Raw genomic sequence first — 19,079 nt, forward strand, 5'->3', positions numbered from 1 at the left:
TCCGCCAGATGATAAAGTGGCTGGATGTAAGAAAGGATTTTGAATGGAAAGCGAAAGCAGTCACTGATGGCACTTCATGTGAGGACATGTGAAACTAAGGGTCAAGGAAACAGGCTGCAGCGGATTGTGTATCCAACCTGCCCACCCACAGTCTGATACAGAAGTAGAAGCAATCTTTAGTAGATTTCTCCTAGGGTTTTTTTTGTTTTTTTCTTCTCCCTTTTCAGCTTAACGGCTGAGGGTATAAAAATGATCCAAAAGGCAAAAAGATTTAGTAACAGGCTTTACAGAAACAATTTAGGGTATCTGTCCATGATAAAAATGGTATTTGCAAGTCATTCTCATCTGTTGTAACAGCTTTGGTCACTGCTATTTGGGAAAGACTTGCAATCACCAACCGTGGCTTTTGCCTGCATAAATGTACGACAGAAGCATTTGACCAGAACAGCTGAAAACAATGACAGAACTGTGTTTACTTTGGCAGAGCTAGACCACAAATGGGTGAAGGACAACTGAATATCTGAAAACAGAAGCAATATAGAGCCTGGGCAATACAATTGAGGAACTCAAAGCAAAGCTAAGGCTGTATTAGCATCAGGAATAACAGAACTAATGCAGAAGTATCACATAAGAAGATTAGTTTTAAAAAAAAAAAAAATCACAAATGTTGTCTAGGAAAAGCAGAAAAAAAGTCAGAAGAGACAGGCATGTCACTATATTTTCACAGGCTAAACAAACAAGAATAGCTTGCATCGAATAATGCTGTAAACCATTATTATGAGAGGGCACCTACAATAATAAATCCAGATGTGCCTGGGAGCCTTAGTGTTTCCAGGCTCTGTAACAATATAGTTGACACTAATAAACTGCTAAAGCGTTCTCCAATGTGAATATGGCTCATTTTAATCACCATTAACTCTTTGGCATGGGTTTTTCAGTTCATGTTCCAGGGGCCATTCCCATGAGGTAGGCTGCATGCAGCAACCCTGTTTGGGAAGCAAGAAATTGAGTGGCACTGACATGGGCTGGGCTGTGCCGTGCAGCAGGCGCCTGTGTTCAGAACATCCCTGGGCACTGCATCTTAACTGCCACAGAGGTACCTCTGTGTAAGATTATCGCATTAATAGATGTTCCTAACAATAGATTAGTAACACTAAGACTGTACTATGGATTACTTCTCTTTCTTAGATAGGTCAGAGAAGAGACATTTCTGACAACAATACAAGTTCAGACATTCCTGGGTTCAATCAATTTTTTCTTACTATATCAAAAGAGGGCATTTTAACCTTGAAAAATAGTAACAGCACAGAAGACCCTGTCCTCACAAGTAAGTTTGGGTCAATTAATGACAAACCAGTTTTGAGTAAGTTAAATAGAATAACAAAGCATGACTGAAAGCAAGTGTCTGAATTCAAGTGGGGAAAGTTTGACATAACTCTGAAAAATTATTCTTTACTAAACAATTCTTTAGAAAACCCAGAGTAGCTTTGGACTTCAGACATCAAACAGGCCTGACATTTCTTCAAGTCAGATTCCTCATAGATTCTTATTTTTCTCTGTAGAAAAAGAAAAAAGAAAGTTTTTCCAAGGCCAAATGGATTGAGTAACTCTAAACAACAAACCTTCAGCAATTAAAAACCACAAACAAACCCCAAATCACAATAGCCTTAGAAGTCAAGGAATGCAGAGATGAAGTGAAATTTGATGAGAAGTCAAACTGGGCAAAGCCTCACAAAAGATAGTAAGAACAAACAACAGGTTGTTCAGCCGTATAGAAAAGAGAATACAAATGAATGGACCAACCAGGATGAAACAGAAATCCAGGATGATTAGGTATAATCTAAACCCCCAAACCAGTATTTTCTGTGGCTCTGTACACGTGTGCAAGAATGCTGTTACTGTACAGAGAGGCCAAAGGCTAGGTAATGACAATACAGGTAATGATACGGAAGTTACGCCTGAGCAGAACACTCAGCAGAACAAAACTCAGGCCCATAACCTGCTTTAACAGAGAAGACCAGAGGATCTGTCCCCAGAACTCCTAACAACCAGACATTAAACTACAGGTCCAGGAGCACAGCTGACTGAAGAACTTACACTTTACATTAGTAGACATACTCGCTCTACCTTTATCAGCTAACTGGAATATGTGTTTCTAAGAGAAAAAAATGATTCAGGCATCAACAGGCCTTTCTGTCCAACCTCTGCAGCACTTAAACTCAGCTTTCAGGATGTTCTTATCTTTTAAAAGAAGAGATAATCAAGAACATTAAGCAAAGAAGTAGTGCAGTGCAAGGGTGTTTTCTAAGTGTAAAACACACCTGACAATTCCTACAAGTCTGTTAAGACAATGCCTATCTTTCAGGCAATAAATATTTTGAAACTATCCCTTACCTAGACTTTACTGAAGTATTCAATGTACCACACGCAAAATAATTATAAAAGCAGATACAGAGGAAACCAGTAGAAAAAGTGAGGTGCACAAGAAGTTGGTTCAAGAATAGTCAGGTAGGGAAAAGTATCAAGTTAAAGGGATGCTATTGGTAGTCTTTGCAAAAAGTTTTCTTACAAACTCCTAACAATGCGAGTTCCATCAATCACCTTTTACCGCCTCTGGTATCTTCCAGATGTGAAATACACCTGTTGATGTACAGGATGACCAGGAACATCCTTAAGGAGCACGCCAGAGACAGAACAGAATTCAAGTACAAGAATGTAATATCATGCCTTTTGGAACCAAAGAAAAAGAACATTATGATAAAGGCTTGGGAGTTAGAAAGAAAATAATCTCCGAGTATTACGTCTGTCCTGATAATTATGAAAACCTAGTATGATACAGCTTAAGTTCAGCAGGGAAGACAGAAAGACTCCTAAATTGCTCAGCAGTTCTGGAGCAATATTCCACAAGGAATAATAATACCAGGAGATTAAGACTGAGTTAGAAAAGTTCAAGAACATTTCCATTATGTGGTGCCTGGGATACCGTGATTTATGAAGCCCTAGTGGTTGCTTGTTCCTGTTCTTCATTCTCTCAGATTCAAAGATTCTCCACTTAAATATTTGTGTAGACTTGTTAACCTTATCTTCCTATTTCCTTCAACCGCTTTTTACCTTGAAAGCCCCAGATAAATGTCCCTTGGTTCAGGTTAGCTGGCAGCTGCGTGAATAAGCTTCCCCAGTTGTCCAGATCCACCAACACAATGTGAGTCATGGTACTCAGGTAGTCAAGATCAGGAAGTTCACCATCTTCAATGGGATAAAAAGGACGCATTTAAAGTTCACCTGACTTTGTGGTCAACTGATATACATCAACTTAAGATATGCTTTTGAAAATACATGTATTCAACTGTTTAATAAGCTAAAAGTTACAAAACACAATCCTATTTGGCTATTGCATTGTTTTTAAATCAACTGAAGTAGCATTTAGTAATGCACAAATCAGAAAAAAGAAAGTAGAATCTAGCTAATGATAGTGTAGAGCTGGATAGTTTTGTGGTAGGCACAGAAAGCTGTTGTCCTACACCGAGACATTTTAATAGTCCATTTAATGTTCAACTGTGCACTCCCTACTATGGCAGGACTCTGTGACATTTAATTGCTTACATGCATAAAAGCATGTAAAATGTTTAGAGACATACTTCTTGCTGTATATCTAACATAAAAGGTCAACCTTTTAATCAAAAGCATTATGACACCATGACTAATTAAAAACACTTCCAATTTTTGAACACAAGGTCTACCTTCAGCATTCCTGATGTCATTCTTAGAAGTGACATGAACTTCCAAAAAGTATTTGCATGCTCAAAGCAAAAAAACCTAATACATACTGAGAATATAAATTCTCAGATGAAGTTATTTTTTGGCAAGCTAAGGAAACTGAGAAGATGGTGTTATAATAGGACTGCTCACACAGAAAGCACTAGTAGGCTCATAAATATTTATGCATGCAAAGAAGGCAAGTTTCTCTTGAATGTGTTGTGTATTATAGATCACGTTTACATTTCTAGGAGTTTGATCTCTATTTGGGGGTCCATGGTTATCCACTTCCTTTTAAAACCAAATTATGCTTCCAACTAATTTGAAAATGAAATGTTTCAGTCCCAGGGTTCTCACATCTGGCTACTTTATGTTTTTTAAAGACTTCATGCATACAGCATATAGCAATAAATTGTTGAGTCCAAGTTCCAGAAACTCTACCAAGAATTCAAATGCACATTTGAGAAATAACAAATATTAAATTCTGAGCTGATTTATACACTGGATGTAGGCAAATGGTATGCTACATACTTGTACTGACACTGAAACAGAGTGTGTTAAAGACAACAATATTTTTCTAATGTTAAAAAAAAAAATTTCTACAAGCCTTCACCAGGTTCTTCAGAGTGTGCTGAATTCTCTTTATCTCCTTTCTTCCCCTGTATTTGTCCCTGCAGAGGAGACGACTGTGGTCTTTCCTGAGTCGTGGATGGAGATGCTCCAAGTTTTAGCTTGTGAGGTTTTCTGTCCACACAAGCCCCACTTGCTGTGAACTTGAATACTGTATTTTCTGATACTGATGCAAGACTTGATAGATCAGGTTTCTGCAAGAAGCAGTGTTTCATGTGATAGTGCTGCTGTGCACCCTCGAGATCATCGAAGTTTTTGCTGCACACAGCACATCTAACAACATACATCTCTTCCTTATGCTTCAATGATGCGTGACTGTTGAGATGACTGTTCAAATCAGCAAAATTCTGTGCAGTTGCAGAACAGAAGCAGCATCGAAACCATAAGTTTCCTTTTTGCAGCATGGCTTTCTGACAATTCACATAATCGTTCCTCCTGTTTATTCTAGAGACATAAGTTGTCCGGCAACCACAGGTTAAACAGTCTCCTTTTTCTACTGGGAGGAAGTCCTCCTCTTTTTTTATTGATACTTCCATCTGCTCAGGCACAAATGCATAGTCCATGCTATGAATCTCATTATAATGGATTAGAAATTCTTCTTCTGTGTCAAAGAAGAGATTACCACAAAGGCCACAGAAGTATTTAGTCTGTATCTCCTGGTTATGATGCTCTTGGAAATGTCGCTGTAGTGTTCCTACTTTACGGAAATGATTTCTGCATAAGCCACAGCAGTATCTGTGAAATGCATGGCTTTCTAAGGACATGCAGTGTTGTTTAACACTCTCTTCAGATTCAAACATCTCCTCACAAATGCGGCATTGCCATTTTCCCAGAACAGGCCTTCTTTCAGGGGAGAGTTCCACAGGACTAGGAACGCAGACTTTCCTTTCACCTGCAGAAATACACGCTGCGTCTGAAACGGATGGCATAGGTTCATCTTCTAAAGCTTCTTGCTCATAATAGTAACTGTGTCCACCATGCAATTCAGTCACATGTCCCATAATATCCTCTTCTCTGAGACCTACAGAGCATGCTCTGCACCAGAGAAGAAAATTAGTCAAGTGTGCTCCCCCATGGAATCGACTCATATGCAGGCGGATAATGCTTGAATTTTCTGCAAGCTTTCCACACACGGCACACTTGTGACAGATCCTATTTGCTGATAAGATGTGCTTTTCTACTGACTCTTCTGTAAAAAACTTTTGAAGGCATTCACAAAACCAGGCTTTTACTTTGCAAGCACTACCTTGACTTTGGTTTGCTGCATCATCTTGATTTTTGTCTTTTAAATCACTCTTCCGTTTTGGAGGAGTAGACCCCCTTTCACTGGTAGACTCATTCGAAGTCAAATGTCTTTTAAGGAGCAGTCTTGACCGATCCACGATATGGCACAAATGAGACTGGCTTTTATTTTTTCCATTGATATGACAGAACATTAAAATGGACTCTTCCATGGTAGTAAGAACTTTAATGTTATGTTGAGTGGTTTGCTTATGCTGGCTGATCTGATTCTTATCAGCAAACAGTTTATCACAGTTCTCACAGTGACCTTTTGTTTTAAATATCTCTGCAACTTGGGAGATGCTCTTCTTTGACAGTGCCACGGGCCCAGAATTACGACAACGTGTTCTAGAATGGATTAAAAAAAGAGATTATATCATAACCTGAAATATTTTTAAACTTTCAGATCTATTTTGAAATATTACCTAGTAGGTACAGCAATTAGTGTGGAAATAGTGTCCTCTGTATACTTTAACTCACCTACTAGCTTGCCAACAAAAACATGCAATGCCTATCTAGTCTCTGCACTTTAGAGAGAATTAGGTGCCAATTTCCAAAACTAACACTCAGATTGATGCTTATATTGTTGGCTCAGCACATTTAAGAAATCAAATTCTGCCAACTTAGAAATAGTAGAACAGAGACCATGTTCTTGTTCTGTTACAGAAAGGAACAAAAAGGATACAGACATTGATCAGCATTCTGCAGTGGATTGTGTGGGGTAAAAGGCATGGAAAGGGAGGAGGTTCTTGATAGTTTACTCAAGAAGGTAACATTCAGATGGTCCTAGATACCCTGAAATCCACTAGCGCCACTAAGAACATATCCACCTATGTGTTACTGATCTATGGATGTTCACATTATAAAGACAGCTGTCTCTCACAAACCTGAAATGAGCTGTTAATTCCATATGCGAGCGCAGTATCTGGTAGCAGGATATACACTTCACTTGGAAGGGGACCTCTTTGCACAGAGATATCAGAAGGTTCTTTGCATAGGATGGGAAGGGTAGAGGAAGGCCAGCCTGCATTTCACCTATAATATGGAACAGCAGAAAGTGCAACCACACATTAAAAGAGTTCTTTCATAGTATTTCAGCTCTCAGATGACATAGTTACAATTATACTCATTTGTCACAGGGTTCAGAAAGCAAGTTATCATGTGTCAGCTGAGTTACAGTAATCGTGCAATGGTAGCTTTAAGTAAAACCGCATTAATTTTTTAAACATCTGTAACAATCTCATATCTGAATCTGTTTGCATCTTGTTTTTTCATACTCCATGACTGACTCTGCTTCCTTTTTCCTTCTTCTACAGGGTCAGGTCAGGTATCTCTTAGGAAGGTTCTTATTGACTTTCTTTCCCTCCCTCTAACACCACCTGTCTAGTCTTACTACATACACTTTTGTTTAAAGCCATAGCGTATTCAAAAAAGAAAAAAGTATGCAAATAATTTAAGGAGTTCCCATATACTATGACCATATATCTCTCTTTCCCATCCTCAATGTTAATTCTCCTTAAATTTTTAGGTGCAGGACTTTCTGTTGTTCTGAGTACATACTCCACATGTAACTCCAGGTACCAGCAGAATAAAAAAATTCGCTATCAAAAAGGGAATGGGAAATAGCTTATGAACTATATATTGCTGTTACTGTTCTGCATCTTAGGAGGCAAATTCTCTTTGAATTTTCTATTTAGTAAGATATGATGATCAGCAGTTTAGTAAGATATGATGATCATGCCTTTCAACTAACTTCACTGCCAAATCATAGAATGGTTTGGGTTGGAAGGGACCTTAAAGATCATCGAGTTCCAACTCCCCTGCCACGGGCAGGGACACCTTCCACTAGACCAGGTTGCTCAAAGCCCCGTCCAACCTGGCCTTGAACACTTCCAGGGAGGGGGCATCCACCACTTTTCTGGGCAACCTGTTGCAGTGTTTCACCACCCTCACAGTAAAGAATTTCTTCCTTATATCTAACCTAAATCTATCCTCTTTCAGTTTAAAACCGTTACCCATTGTCTTGTCACTACAATCCCCGATTAAAAAGTCCCTCCCCATTTTTCCTGTAGGCCCCCTTTAAGTACCGGAAGGCCACTATAAGGTCTCCCCAGAGCTTTTTTTTCCTCCAGGCTGAACAGCCCCAACTATCTCAACCTGTCCTCATAGGGGAGGTGCTCCAGCCCCCTGATCATTTTTGGCCTCCTCTGGACTTGCTCCAACAGGTCTGTGTCCTTCTTATGTTCAGGGCCCCAGAGCTGGACACAGTACTCCAGGTGGGGTCTCACAAGAGTGGAGTAGAGGGGGAGAATCACCTCCCTCAACCTGCTGGCCACACTTCTCTTGATGCAGCCCAGGATACGTTTGGCTTTCTGGGCTGCGAGCGCACGTTGCTGGCTCATAGTCAGTTTTCCACCCACTAATACCCCCAAGTCCTTCTCTGCAGGGCTGCTCTCAAGCCACTCATCCCCCAGCCTGTATTTGTGCTTGGGATTGCCCTGACCCATGTGCAGGACCTTGCACTTGGCCTTGTTGAACTTCATGAGGTTTGCACAGGACACCTCTCAAGCCTGTCAAGGTCCTTCTGGATGACATCCCTTCCCTCCAGCGTGTTGACCGCAGCACACAGCTTGGTGTCGTTGGCAAACTTGCTGAGGGTGCACTCAATCCCACTGTCCAGGTCTCCAGCAAAGATGTTAAGTGCCAGTCCCTGAGTCACTGCTCTCCACTTGGACATTCAGCCGTTGACCACAACACTTTGAGTGCGACCATCCAGCCAATTCCTTATCCACCAAGTGGTTCACCTGCGAAATCCATGGCTCTCCAATTTAGAGACAAGGATGTCATGCAGGACAGACCATGCTGACAATATTAATCATAATATTAATCATGAAGACCTACCAATGAAAAGGAAAAAATAGAGTGCTATCCATCTCTAAAGATTAAAAGCACAAAACAGTGTTTTCTTCTTTTCAAAGCAATAGCTTACCAGTAATCTTTTTTAAAACTTATGGCCTGATTTTAAAGGCATCTACAGTCAGCACATTTGGGATTAATAACCTACTTGAGAATAAAGTACCTTAGATTTACAACACATAAGAGAACTCAGAACCATGCAGATTGTCACTTCCATGAAGATGGCAGTACTGACTTGACCTGCAGGAAGATTCCTTCAAAGCCTGTCTTTACTTCCTGCAGCCACTCTGGGGGAGTGCAGAAGATACAGTTATGAAGATGAGATCTATATGAATCTTTTCGGCCATGTAGGCCTATCCTGAAAGCTACACTAGAAAATATGGTAGCTTCTTGAATAAGAAGTCAACTCCATCTATCTTTTTTTCTGTCTACATTAAAGTAAATACTTTAATGCCTATTGCTTATGTCAAAACTAAAAAGTCAGTACAGCTATGATGGTCATTAACCCCGTTTTCAGGACCAGGATCAGACAGATACATTCTGTGCAATCTAATGAGTATTGTTCAGGATGTTACTAGCTTACAACATAACCAGTATTTTAGCCTTCAGTAGCAATGCAGCCAGTGCAAGGCATCAGACCTGCAGCACTGTTCCAGCTAAAGAGGCCAAGTTTGCAATTATATGGAGAAGAAACTTTCACAGGTCTTTTCCATCAGGACTGCCAAAGACACCGACAAGAAAAACAGCCTCCAGCAGACTTCAGACAGTACAATAAGGGGAAGGAACATTACAGCCAGTCTGACTGGAGTTGAAAAAGAAATTTATGTGTTTAGGTCTGAGTTCCTATCAACATGCTAAATGTAAACTTATTTAGGACAGTAGTTACACAGAGTCACTGGAGGATGAGAAACTTATAGGAAAGACCTGACAGCATGGAGATAAAGGAAGTCTGCTTCTCATTACAGCAACTGTGATGGAGGAATCATTTTTACACACAGATATGAATTTCAAAGCACCTCCTCTTACAGAACTGTATCACATTTAAGACCTTAAAAGAAAAATAAGAATTCATTAAAAACAAACTTAAAAACCTTAAGCTTTTTTATCCAGCAGAAAAATGTAAGGCACTTCATATCATAAGGATCACTTATCAGAAGGAATGAAAAGCAGTACACTTAGTAGCAACATACCACTCAATTTAGAAACCTGGAGGAAGTGGTTCTTTCCTGACATATGCTGCAAGCATTCGTCTCTCTTGGTGAAGAGGAGGAAGCAGTTTGGGCATGCAAAACACTGAATATGCTGTGGAGGGAGATCTTTTTTATGTCCGTCATTTTCATTTAGCTGGAAGAGAAAATGATCTAGTTAGGAAACATATTAAATCAAGAAACCAGTCCCAGTTCTCCTCATGTTCTTCCATTCCTCCATCCCTTCTGTAGTAATATTTTCACTTTTAAGTTTTCAGCTAGCACATCTATGTTTATCTACAGTTCACCCCTACGGACTTCAGTTCATGAGACACAAGGGACTGGGCAACTTGCCGTTGTCAAACTCAGCTACCCATCCTTACTACACTGGCAAGATTTCCACTCCCTTCTTGCACATGTGGAGCAGCCACCTTCCCCAGGAATGATGGATTCCATCAGTTCTTTAGTCCCTTTACCCAGGCTCTCAGAAAAAGCCGCTTCTGTCACTAAAGCAACTGCTTTTCCTCATGCCTGTTCTTCCCTAATCTTGGTAACCTCCAACTTCTCAAAATACTGCTCCTCAGAGTAGCCTTACAGGCCTGTAACTTTAATTGACGTCAACTCCTTCCACACTCTTTGCCTTCTACATCAACTTCAGATCTCTGCCTTCAGGGCAAAAATCCTTTAATTTTGCTTCTAACATTTTTGCCTGCTCCTTTCTTATGTCACTCAAAGAATCTTCATGACATGCTTATGCTTTCTTCCACAGCTTTGTTTAGGATTATCTCCCCATCCTTCCCATCTTCTTGCCTGTTGCAGGAGCCACTCCATTTTCCCAAACTTCTCTGTAGCTCCTGTTAACGACCCTGGACACATCATAGGCACACAACTTGGAAGCAATGGAAGAAGAGCAAGAACAAACTGTGATGCAATCTTTCAAGCTTGTCAGGTATGGCTATGCATCTGGAGTTACTACCACTAGCTAAAAGTAGTCCAGTTTCCAGAGTATCTAACATTTCCCCTGAATTTAACACAGCTTCTGGAGACTAGGTGGGCACACAATAATACGTTATTAAAACACTAAACTTTGAAAATGCTATCCCTTATCCAATTCAACACCAGACTGCTTAAATAAAACCACGCACCCAGAAGATAACACCTGAGCATTTGTCACTGAACTGTTTTACAGTGGGAAGTTATGAACAAAGTGAAAGAGAGCATTGTCAAAAAAAAAAGTGAAAAAAGTGGAGGTAAGGACGAACAACAACAGAAAAAGCAAATACTACTAGCTTATATTCAAATTAAAACTCAAATGCTAGATTATCCTTTTCTCTTCTGTAAGTTAACTAGTGAGTAGCAACAAATATACCTATCAGAGAGACTGGAAACAGAAGAAACATTTGCATCTGAATCACCCAAGTTTCCTTTCTCATTCTGTCGCCTCTTTTTCCCCATCCCCTTTCTGCTGCTTCTCTTTACAGTCACTTATTTCACCCTAACTTATTGCCTTTATCTTTCATAGTCTTGGAGATGCAAAGGAAGGGAATACCTTTCAACAGCACCAATAGAGGGACAAACGATTCAAGACAGAACTATGATCCTCTCGAAAGTACGCTGTAAAGTACAACCTAACCGTCAGATCTAATGGGGGTACTGCCAGGATACACCAGGTGTTTGAAACACAGCAGAATAAGAAAAACTGCCTTGAAGACTAAAAGAAGGGAGGGGAGAGAAAGAGGGTTAAAAGGAAAAAAAATATCAGTGTATAATTATATGGCTTGAAAACCCTCTAGTACGTTCAGTCAGGCGAGTTACTTATCCTTATGATCTTGCCTTAGATAAAAGATGATCACTGTACTGCTGAGAGGTTGAAAATCTTTTGCAGCATATCACACAGGCTACAGCATTATTTGGGGGTCCATGTAATGTGACTGTTGGGTCACAAGGAGAATGATCAAACCTGGAGAGGAAGAAATAATTAACAAGCTAGTCCCCTCTAAATAGTCAAAACGGTCTTTTAATGGGAAAAACTCTGTCTTTTGAAGCTGTTGGACAAAAACTTATCAAATCAACCTAAACTGTAAAATTCCTCACTTCCCCTATCATTAACTGTATCAGTTGAAGTATCCTATAAAGAGGTGATTCTCCCTGCAGCTTACCTGTTATAATGACCACTTCGCAGAGGAACCATACTGTTTTTAAGAGCAAGAGAACTAACAAATCCTTGATTTCCTACTGAGGGATTTTTAAAATATATTTACCTCCCTGCACTATTTCTGGCTGGGATGGAGTTAATTTTCTTTGTAGCAGCTTGTATGACGCTGTGTTTTGGATTTATGAATAACAGTGTTGATAGCACAGGGATGTCTTAGCTATTGCTGAGCAGTGCTTGCACAGCATCCAGGCTTTCCCTATTTTTCAGACTGCCCCACCAGAAAGTAGGCAAGAGGCTGGGAGGGGACACAGCCGGGACAGATAACCTCAACTGACCAAAGGCATATCCCATACCATATGACATCTGCTCAGCAGTAAAAGCTGGGGGAAGGAGGAAGAAGGGGGGATGTCTGGAGTGATGGCTTGTTGCCCCAGGTAACAGTTATGTGTGATACAGCTCTGTCTGCTAATAGGAATTCCTTCTTTCGCTTTGCTTGCATGCACAGCTTTTACATTACTTATGAAACTGTTTTTACCTCAGTCCAGAGTTTTCCCACTGTTACCTTTCAGTTCTCTTCTCCATCCTACTGGAGTGAGTGAGGAGTTGTGCAGGCCTGAGCTGCCTGCCTGGGTTAACCCACAACACTCCTCTCAGCTTCTCTCCTTACCATCTTCCCCATGGCACATTCATTAGCTAAAAGGCAGTATATGCTGGAACTGACCCCAGACATAGTGAGTGCTGACTAGCAACGATCAGTTATGAACAGATATCTGGCCTACAGCTCTCGCTCCTCTTTCCCTTCATTAGGGGCATTTTTTTATCTTACCATCAAGTTGTATACATTAGCATTTTGCTCTTTTTCAAGTTTGGATGAAAAAAGTAACAGAACTGGAGAACAGAAATCTTGTTTCTCAAAAAAACAGACATTAAAAAATGCTTTAAAGAAATCAATTCTGAATGAAAAAAAACAAACCAAAAAACCTAATCAACCAAGAAATTCATCACATCATCTATATAAAATCTGTAATGTATTAATCTGCTCTCCAAATGAAATTTTGTCACTATAAGCAGTTTAAAGTAGACTTAGCACTGATGACCTAAATTTATTTCTTGCACTGAGCTCTTGCACTATGTCCTTACCTCTGAAGGTGACCTAGGAGAAGATGTCTATTATCAAACTCTCTGTTGCAATGCATCACAGGACAAGCTATGGGACTGCTGTTGTCTTGCGCCTGATCTGCCCTCTTATAAATACCCCTTTTTCCACTGTTAATGGTGCCCGGTTTGAGACCTGTGTTATAAAACAAAGCACTTAAGCCTCTATAATTCGGATTCTGGTTAAGAAAACAAAATAACACACAAGCCCTAAAGCATTTAAAAATGAAGTTATATTGATTCTTAAAAGCAAGCTAACAATGCACTGTAACTCAGTCCTACTACACTAAATCTGCTCTTCCAGGTGAAGAATCTGTCTCTTCAATCCCCAGTAGGATTATTCTTCAAACACTTTGACATCCTTCCTCCAGGTCCTCCAGGCAGTATTTTAAATTCACTGAACTTCCTGAAGTTATACTTACTCACATAGATATCTTCCCGAGCAACAGTTCAACAGTAGTATTTTTCCTTCTAGCAACTTCATTTATAAAATTAGTTAACACTGCCTTAGTGGTTTCTAGATTTTATACATTAAATTTCCTAAGCAGTGAAACATTAGAATAGCCTTTATGGAAATGAGTAAGAACTTTCAAATGCCACACTCTAGCAAAGTTAATATTCTAAGATTTGGTTATGCATAAGAGGCACCTACAAGCCCAGTGTCACTATTGCTCAATGGAATTATCACATGTTCTATTCTGCAATGCAGGACTTAGAAAACCTATCACTTAAGTTTCCTGTTCTTACCTGGCATTTTTAACCACTGGTCCACACATAATCTTGCAGCTTCTGTGTCACTGTGCTCCCGAATAAATTCTAGTTCTTGCAACCCATGAGCATATTGGGAATCAACTTTCTCCTGAAGGGGAAAACATATCAGGCAAGTTGGCAATCAAATTTTAAAAAAATTCAAGATTAAGTATGTATACCAAAACTTACATGTGGGTCCCTAAAAAACCTAGGGGGGGAAAAAAAAAAAAAAACAAAACCACAAAAACCTAAGGGGTGAAAAAAAAACTTATAACTTGAGTGAGTTCTATATGACAAAATAAAGATGGACTGTAACAGCAATAAAAATAAATTTTGAAATAGTACTAATTTTTATGCCCTAAAAGCTACAGCTTAGGTCAATTAATTTACTTTTACTGCACCTATTGAAGTTTCTGAAGCATACACATAACCAAGAAGATTTTCAAGATAAGATTATAAAAAGAAACAATTAATAATGAATTTTTTTTAAAAAAAGACAACACGAAATGGTTATTGAAACCAAAGAGTCAATTTGTTCCACTGCCAAGGCAAAAAAAAGTGGCAGTTTCACTTTACTCTTCAAAGTGAAATTACTCTTTTTTTCTGCAGATTGCATTACCTGATGAGTGAGGAGCCACCCAGCAGGAAAATATTCATCATTAATACGGATTTTTTTAACGTTCATGCTCAGACTACTTTAAAAGCCACACAGCTATCTCTGACTCCACTGTACAGTTGAAAAACTGTATGTGTAGACATTAACAGACTGCCAAATTCTATGTGGAGAAGACAGGAGAGGGATGTGGAACTCTGAACTTCAAGGGCACCGTGGACTATATCTAACAGCCTTTTACTCTGGTGTATTACAGTTGCATAGTCTATGGTAGACTAACAACCTGTTAACTAGAGTCCAGTTATGTGACTTTAAAAAAAGCCATGAACCACGTTCAGAAAATTAGGCTGGAAAGTGAGCATGTTCCACAAATACTTGATTTGGATTTGTCTCTGTTGAATTTCATGAGGTTCTTGTAAGCCTGTTCCTTCAAGCTGTCTCAGTCCCACTGATAGCAGCCCTACTCCTAAAAGCCTACTGACTGCACCTCCCAGTTTGTAATAAAAATCAAAAGTCCATGCCTTTCAAATGGCTGCACTATACAACTTATAGGATTCAACTTCAGAATTATGCTTTACACACAGAAAAATCTTATCCCATTATAAAATATTATCTGATACAGGATACAGAGATTTAATGCGGCAAATATCTTCCCAAAAATCTCAGACAAAAGCAGGTAGATAACTAGGTTTGCAGCATGGTAATTTGTGATAATTGTTATTTTTCAATTAGCAACAATCACTAGGGTTAAAGAAAGGTCCCTCTGCTATATATACAAACAAGAGAAAAAGTTTTTGTCAGTGACTCGCATGAAGTTAGAGGGTTCCGCACCCCCACACCCCCCCGCCCCTGCTTAGGAACTGCGGTAAGACTACCAAATTGGTCAATTAAAAGCCACTGAAGAGACAAAGTCCATATTGTGTTTCAAACGATGCCCCAGGAGCAAAATATCTCTAGCTGCTACTTCCAGGTCTGGCTCAACAACCTTTTTATGTACTTAGTAGTGAAAACAAACACATTCTACTATGCCTGTATTATGCAATTCTACTGAAACAAAATACCTCCAATACCTTAAATGCTTTGTTTTTTTCTTCTTTTTGCCGTTTCTCTACTTCAACATGGCGTGCTAGACGATCCAAGGTTGACGCAACTCGTTCTTTCTGATAGTCAATGTGATCTTTACGCTTAGTATTTCTCTACAATTGAAAAGTTAAGACTTTTATTTGGTAATTGCTCAGCAACAATATGGTGAAAAGTGATGCCCAAGTAGCAGGATGTAATTCAGTACAGATACTCCAATCCTAAGTTTCATGATCTACCTTGCCAGTTCTCTCTTCCTATTTACCAGCATCTGTAACTTCTGTTAAAAAACAAGACAACCTCCACTCCCCTACATATTCAAGGCAGTTCAGCATCAACATTAGCCTAACCAAGGCACTAGAAGGAACATGGATGATTGTGCCGGGTGTCCTAAAAGTCTCCAACAAATTAAGAATTAAGTAAATTCTTCTAAGTAGATAAACAAAATTCCTAAAGATTTCAATGACAACATGCAGCCTATCTGAAAACCTGAGAACTGACATCATTCATGCTCTAAGGCAACACTGCCCCTTATCTTCAGAAAGGCTGATCATTAGCTTTTTCTAGCATAAAGGATAGGCCATACACTGTTGTTTGTTCCTGCCACATGATCAGCTCCAGCAATCATCACTGTGAAGTGAGCCTGTGCATGTACAGAAGACCCACCTTTCCTTAAGACGAGGTTTATTACACATATCCTCTACTACAGCACTGGAAGAGTCAAGAGATGGCCACTGCTGTCAAAATCAACTCTATTATCAGTCACTGTCCCTATCAAAGGCCCTGCAGAGTAGGCACAATAAATTTGGTGGATACACAATTGACCAGCCTGCTTCTGACTCACCCATTCTTAGGAGGGATTATGAAGAACGTGGCTGAGTTTAAGATCAGGTGCTTATCAGAATAAGGTCCTCCAACCTATAAACTGCTCCTAAAAACTTATTTTATAAGGCCTGGGAGTAGGCCAGATACACTTGCAGGCTAGAGACTGGACACGCTGGCTTTCGCGGTCATTTGTAAGGTGACATTTTTCTTCAACACACTTGCTAAAACCACTAAAAGCCAAATAAGAGTTCCAAGTCCATTTCAAGAAGGCAAAAAACAGCCTTGGGAAAAAAATAATTAAGTGTTGGCATTCTTGCTTTCCACTCAACAGTAGGTAAAAATCAGAAGACTTTAATGTTAGTTTATTTATTACTTGTTAAAAACACCTCTAACAAGATGTGAAGAGTAACTGATGGGAAACTATTTTATTTAACCGAGAAGCCCCAAAATGCATTACAACATACTCACATGAACATAAGAACTACTGTTCGGTTCTTCATCCTCACTACTGACAAGATCAATGCATTCAACTACAGGTCTTAAAGGTCCTTCCTGAAAAAAGTTAAAAACACACACACACAAGCATTAAATTGTTTTCCTCAGAGATAAAATGTTGTATGCATTACAGCACACTGTCAGCATTAGCAATATCTGAAGGAGAATTTCACCAAGGTTTCAAGAGGGTGCAGTAATGAAATTCTTGCATGGCAACTTTTCCATGTAACAAACTAATCCACAAAACTGGTAAAACACACAAATAAGTAAGTGTTCATAAGTAATTAAAATATCAACTTAACATATAGATATCAACTAGGAAAACAGATTAACAGTCTTGGCTTGCTTAATAACCTTATATTCTTCATCTTCTCAATCAACTTAAATCTACATTTTTAAAGATACTCAACTTGTTATTTTTTTTTTTTTTTTTTTAAAGTCTGTACATCATCATGGAATCATAGAAAACAAGCCATCTACATCATCATAGAATCACAGAATAGTTTGGGTTGGAAGGGACCTTAAAGACCATCTGGTTCCAACCCCCCTGCCATGGGCAGGGACACCTTCCACTAGATCAAATTGCTCAAAGCCCCGTCCAACATGGCCTTGAACACTTCCAGGGCAACCTGTTCCAGTGCCTCACCATCCTCACAGTGAAGAATTTCTTCCTTACATCTAATCTAAATCTACCCTCTTTCAGTTTACTGCCGTTACCCCTTGTCCCATCACTACATGCCCTTGTAAAAAAAATCCCTCTCCAGCCTTCAGCATGACAGAGATTTTGACTAAACTGCAGTATTAGCCATTCGTCTGACAATATTGCTGGCAGATACCACAGAGCTGTTATATACCCCAAAGGTACTCTTTACGTGTTAAAAAGTTAAGTTCTTCAGGCAGAAGAAGGACTTATGATAGTCAGTAGACTGACTTCTTGAAGAGGGGCAGTACTACATCCACCATCTTTGCCATATATTTGGCAGTGTCCTCAAGGTCTTAATCAACCAACTAGGGCAGGCTAGGAAGATTTACTGCCTCATGAGATGTAGCTGAGAGAACAGCAGCATGCAATTCTCTCTGCTGTCCTTACTGCACCTCATTGTTTACGTTCTACCTTTCAAGACTGTAAAACTGTTCAGCTGGCCAGGCATAAACAGTCCTTATTGTCTCACTGGGGAGGAAGAGGGATGAGATCTTGGACAGATGACAAAAGCTTACAAGAATCAAGCTGCAGGCATCAAATTACCCTAAAAGAGTGCTTAACTTTTTGTGATTAAGTAAGAACAACATTCTAAATGAAATCTAAAAAAAGAATCCATGACAGATTTGCTTTTGTAGAAACCAACTTACAAGAAATTAAGTCTTTATTAAACAATGGGTAAATTCAATTTAACACAAGTTAATATTACACTTGTTTAAATGTTGGTTGCATACATGAAACATTTGTTTTTCCTTCCGAATTCTGTGCCTCTTGCTACATAATTTTTGTGTACTACTTTTTGGGTTGCATTCCAATTTGAACCCAAAGGCAATATGGTAATTCTTTAAAATAACTCCTCAAAGGTATACACCTTTACTTTCCACAAAAATAAAATGGTCAAAAACACCTAAAACCAAACCACCACACCATCCGCCTATATGCACTCCTGAATAATAACACAAATCCCTAATGTAGCACGCACTTGGGCTAGTTTGTGTTTCACTGGTTGGTAGTTTAACCTTTAGATGAAGATGAAAAATAAATACTGAAATCAAGAGTGTAAGGACTATAATCCTAGGTCTGATCAAGAACTCATCTGTGCTACACAAGATTATTTCTTATATAAGAATTGGGGAAAACAGTATAACCTATTCCAAGTATAACCACTCAGCAACTGCTTAAGTTAATATATGAGAAATCTTGATTGAAAGCCATCATTAAATGTCACAACACTGGTTTAGATCCATCCCAGCTGAGTGCCACTACATAAAGACTTCTAAAGAGACAGTGACTTCAGCATGGGCTGACAGCAGTGCTCCTCTCTGCCAATAGCTGTTGATACTAAAATGAAAGCAGAACTTCAAAGCCTCTTTATTCAGTGGCCCAGGGTAGAAAATGTCCTCATGGAGGGAGGCTGAGTTCTAGGACTACTCTCCCCTTTAAACATTCACAGAGGCCTTCTGAGAATTTCATGCAAGTCATAGCTTCAGGTGGACTTCCTTTATTTTTAACCTTGATTGGAGAAATGGTATCAGG

At 39.3% G+C, this 19,079-nt stretch overlaps 1 protein-coding gene across 6 annotated transcripts in view; it reads right to left on the reverse strand.

The window, feature by feature from the left end:
* The window catches only part of LOC141921335 (E3 SUMO-protein ligase ZNF451-like), a 40,013-nt gene that overhangs the window by 14,842 nt on the left and 6,092 nt on the right, over positions 1-19,079 (reverse strand). Inside the window, exons 3-13 of one of the 6 annotated variants that reach the window (XR_012622660.1) lie at positions 16,817-16,900; positions 15,514-15,639; positions 13,828-13,939; positions 13,066-13,216; positions 11,604-11,730; positions 9,774-9,927; positions 6,555-6,702; positions 4,364-6,015; positions 3,112-3,246; positions 2,602-2,670; positions 911-1,556 (exon numbers count right to left, since the gene is read on the reverse strand). Coding sequence is in view for 5 of the 6 variants with exons in the window: in XM_074819853.1 (XP_074675954.1) it covers positions 2,602-2,670; positions 3,112-3,246; positions 4,364-6,015; positions 6,555-6,702; positions 9,774-9,927; positions 11,604-11,730; positions 13,066-13,216; positions 13,828-13,939; positions 15,514-15,639; positions 16,817-16,900 (2,758 nt within the window). In the remaining variant the exon portion in view is untranslated. Of the gene's footprint in view, positions 1-910; positions 1,557-2,601; positions 2,728-3,111; positions 3,247-4,363; positions 6,016-6,554; positions 6,703-9,773; positions 9,928-11,603; positions 11,731-13,065; positions 13,217-13,827; positions 13,940-15,513; positions 15,640-16,816; positions 16,901-19,079 lie in introns of those variants that run through there. The other 5 variants (XM_074819854.1, XM_074819853.1, XM_074819858.1 and 2 more) reach the window with 5 other exon arrangements.

This window comes from Strix aluco, chromosome 3 (genome assembly GCF_031877795.1).
Source record: "Strix aluco isolate bStrAlu1 chromosome 3, bStrAlu1.hap1, whole genome shotgun sequence".
Classification (NCBI taxonomy): domain Eukaryota; kingdom Metazoa; phylum Chordata; class Aves; order Strigiformes; family Strigidae; genus Strix; species Strix aluco.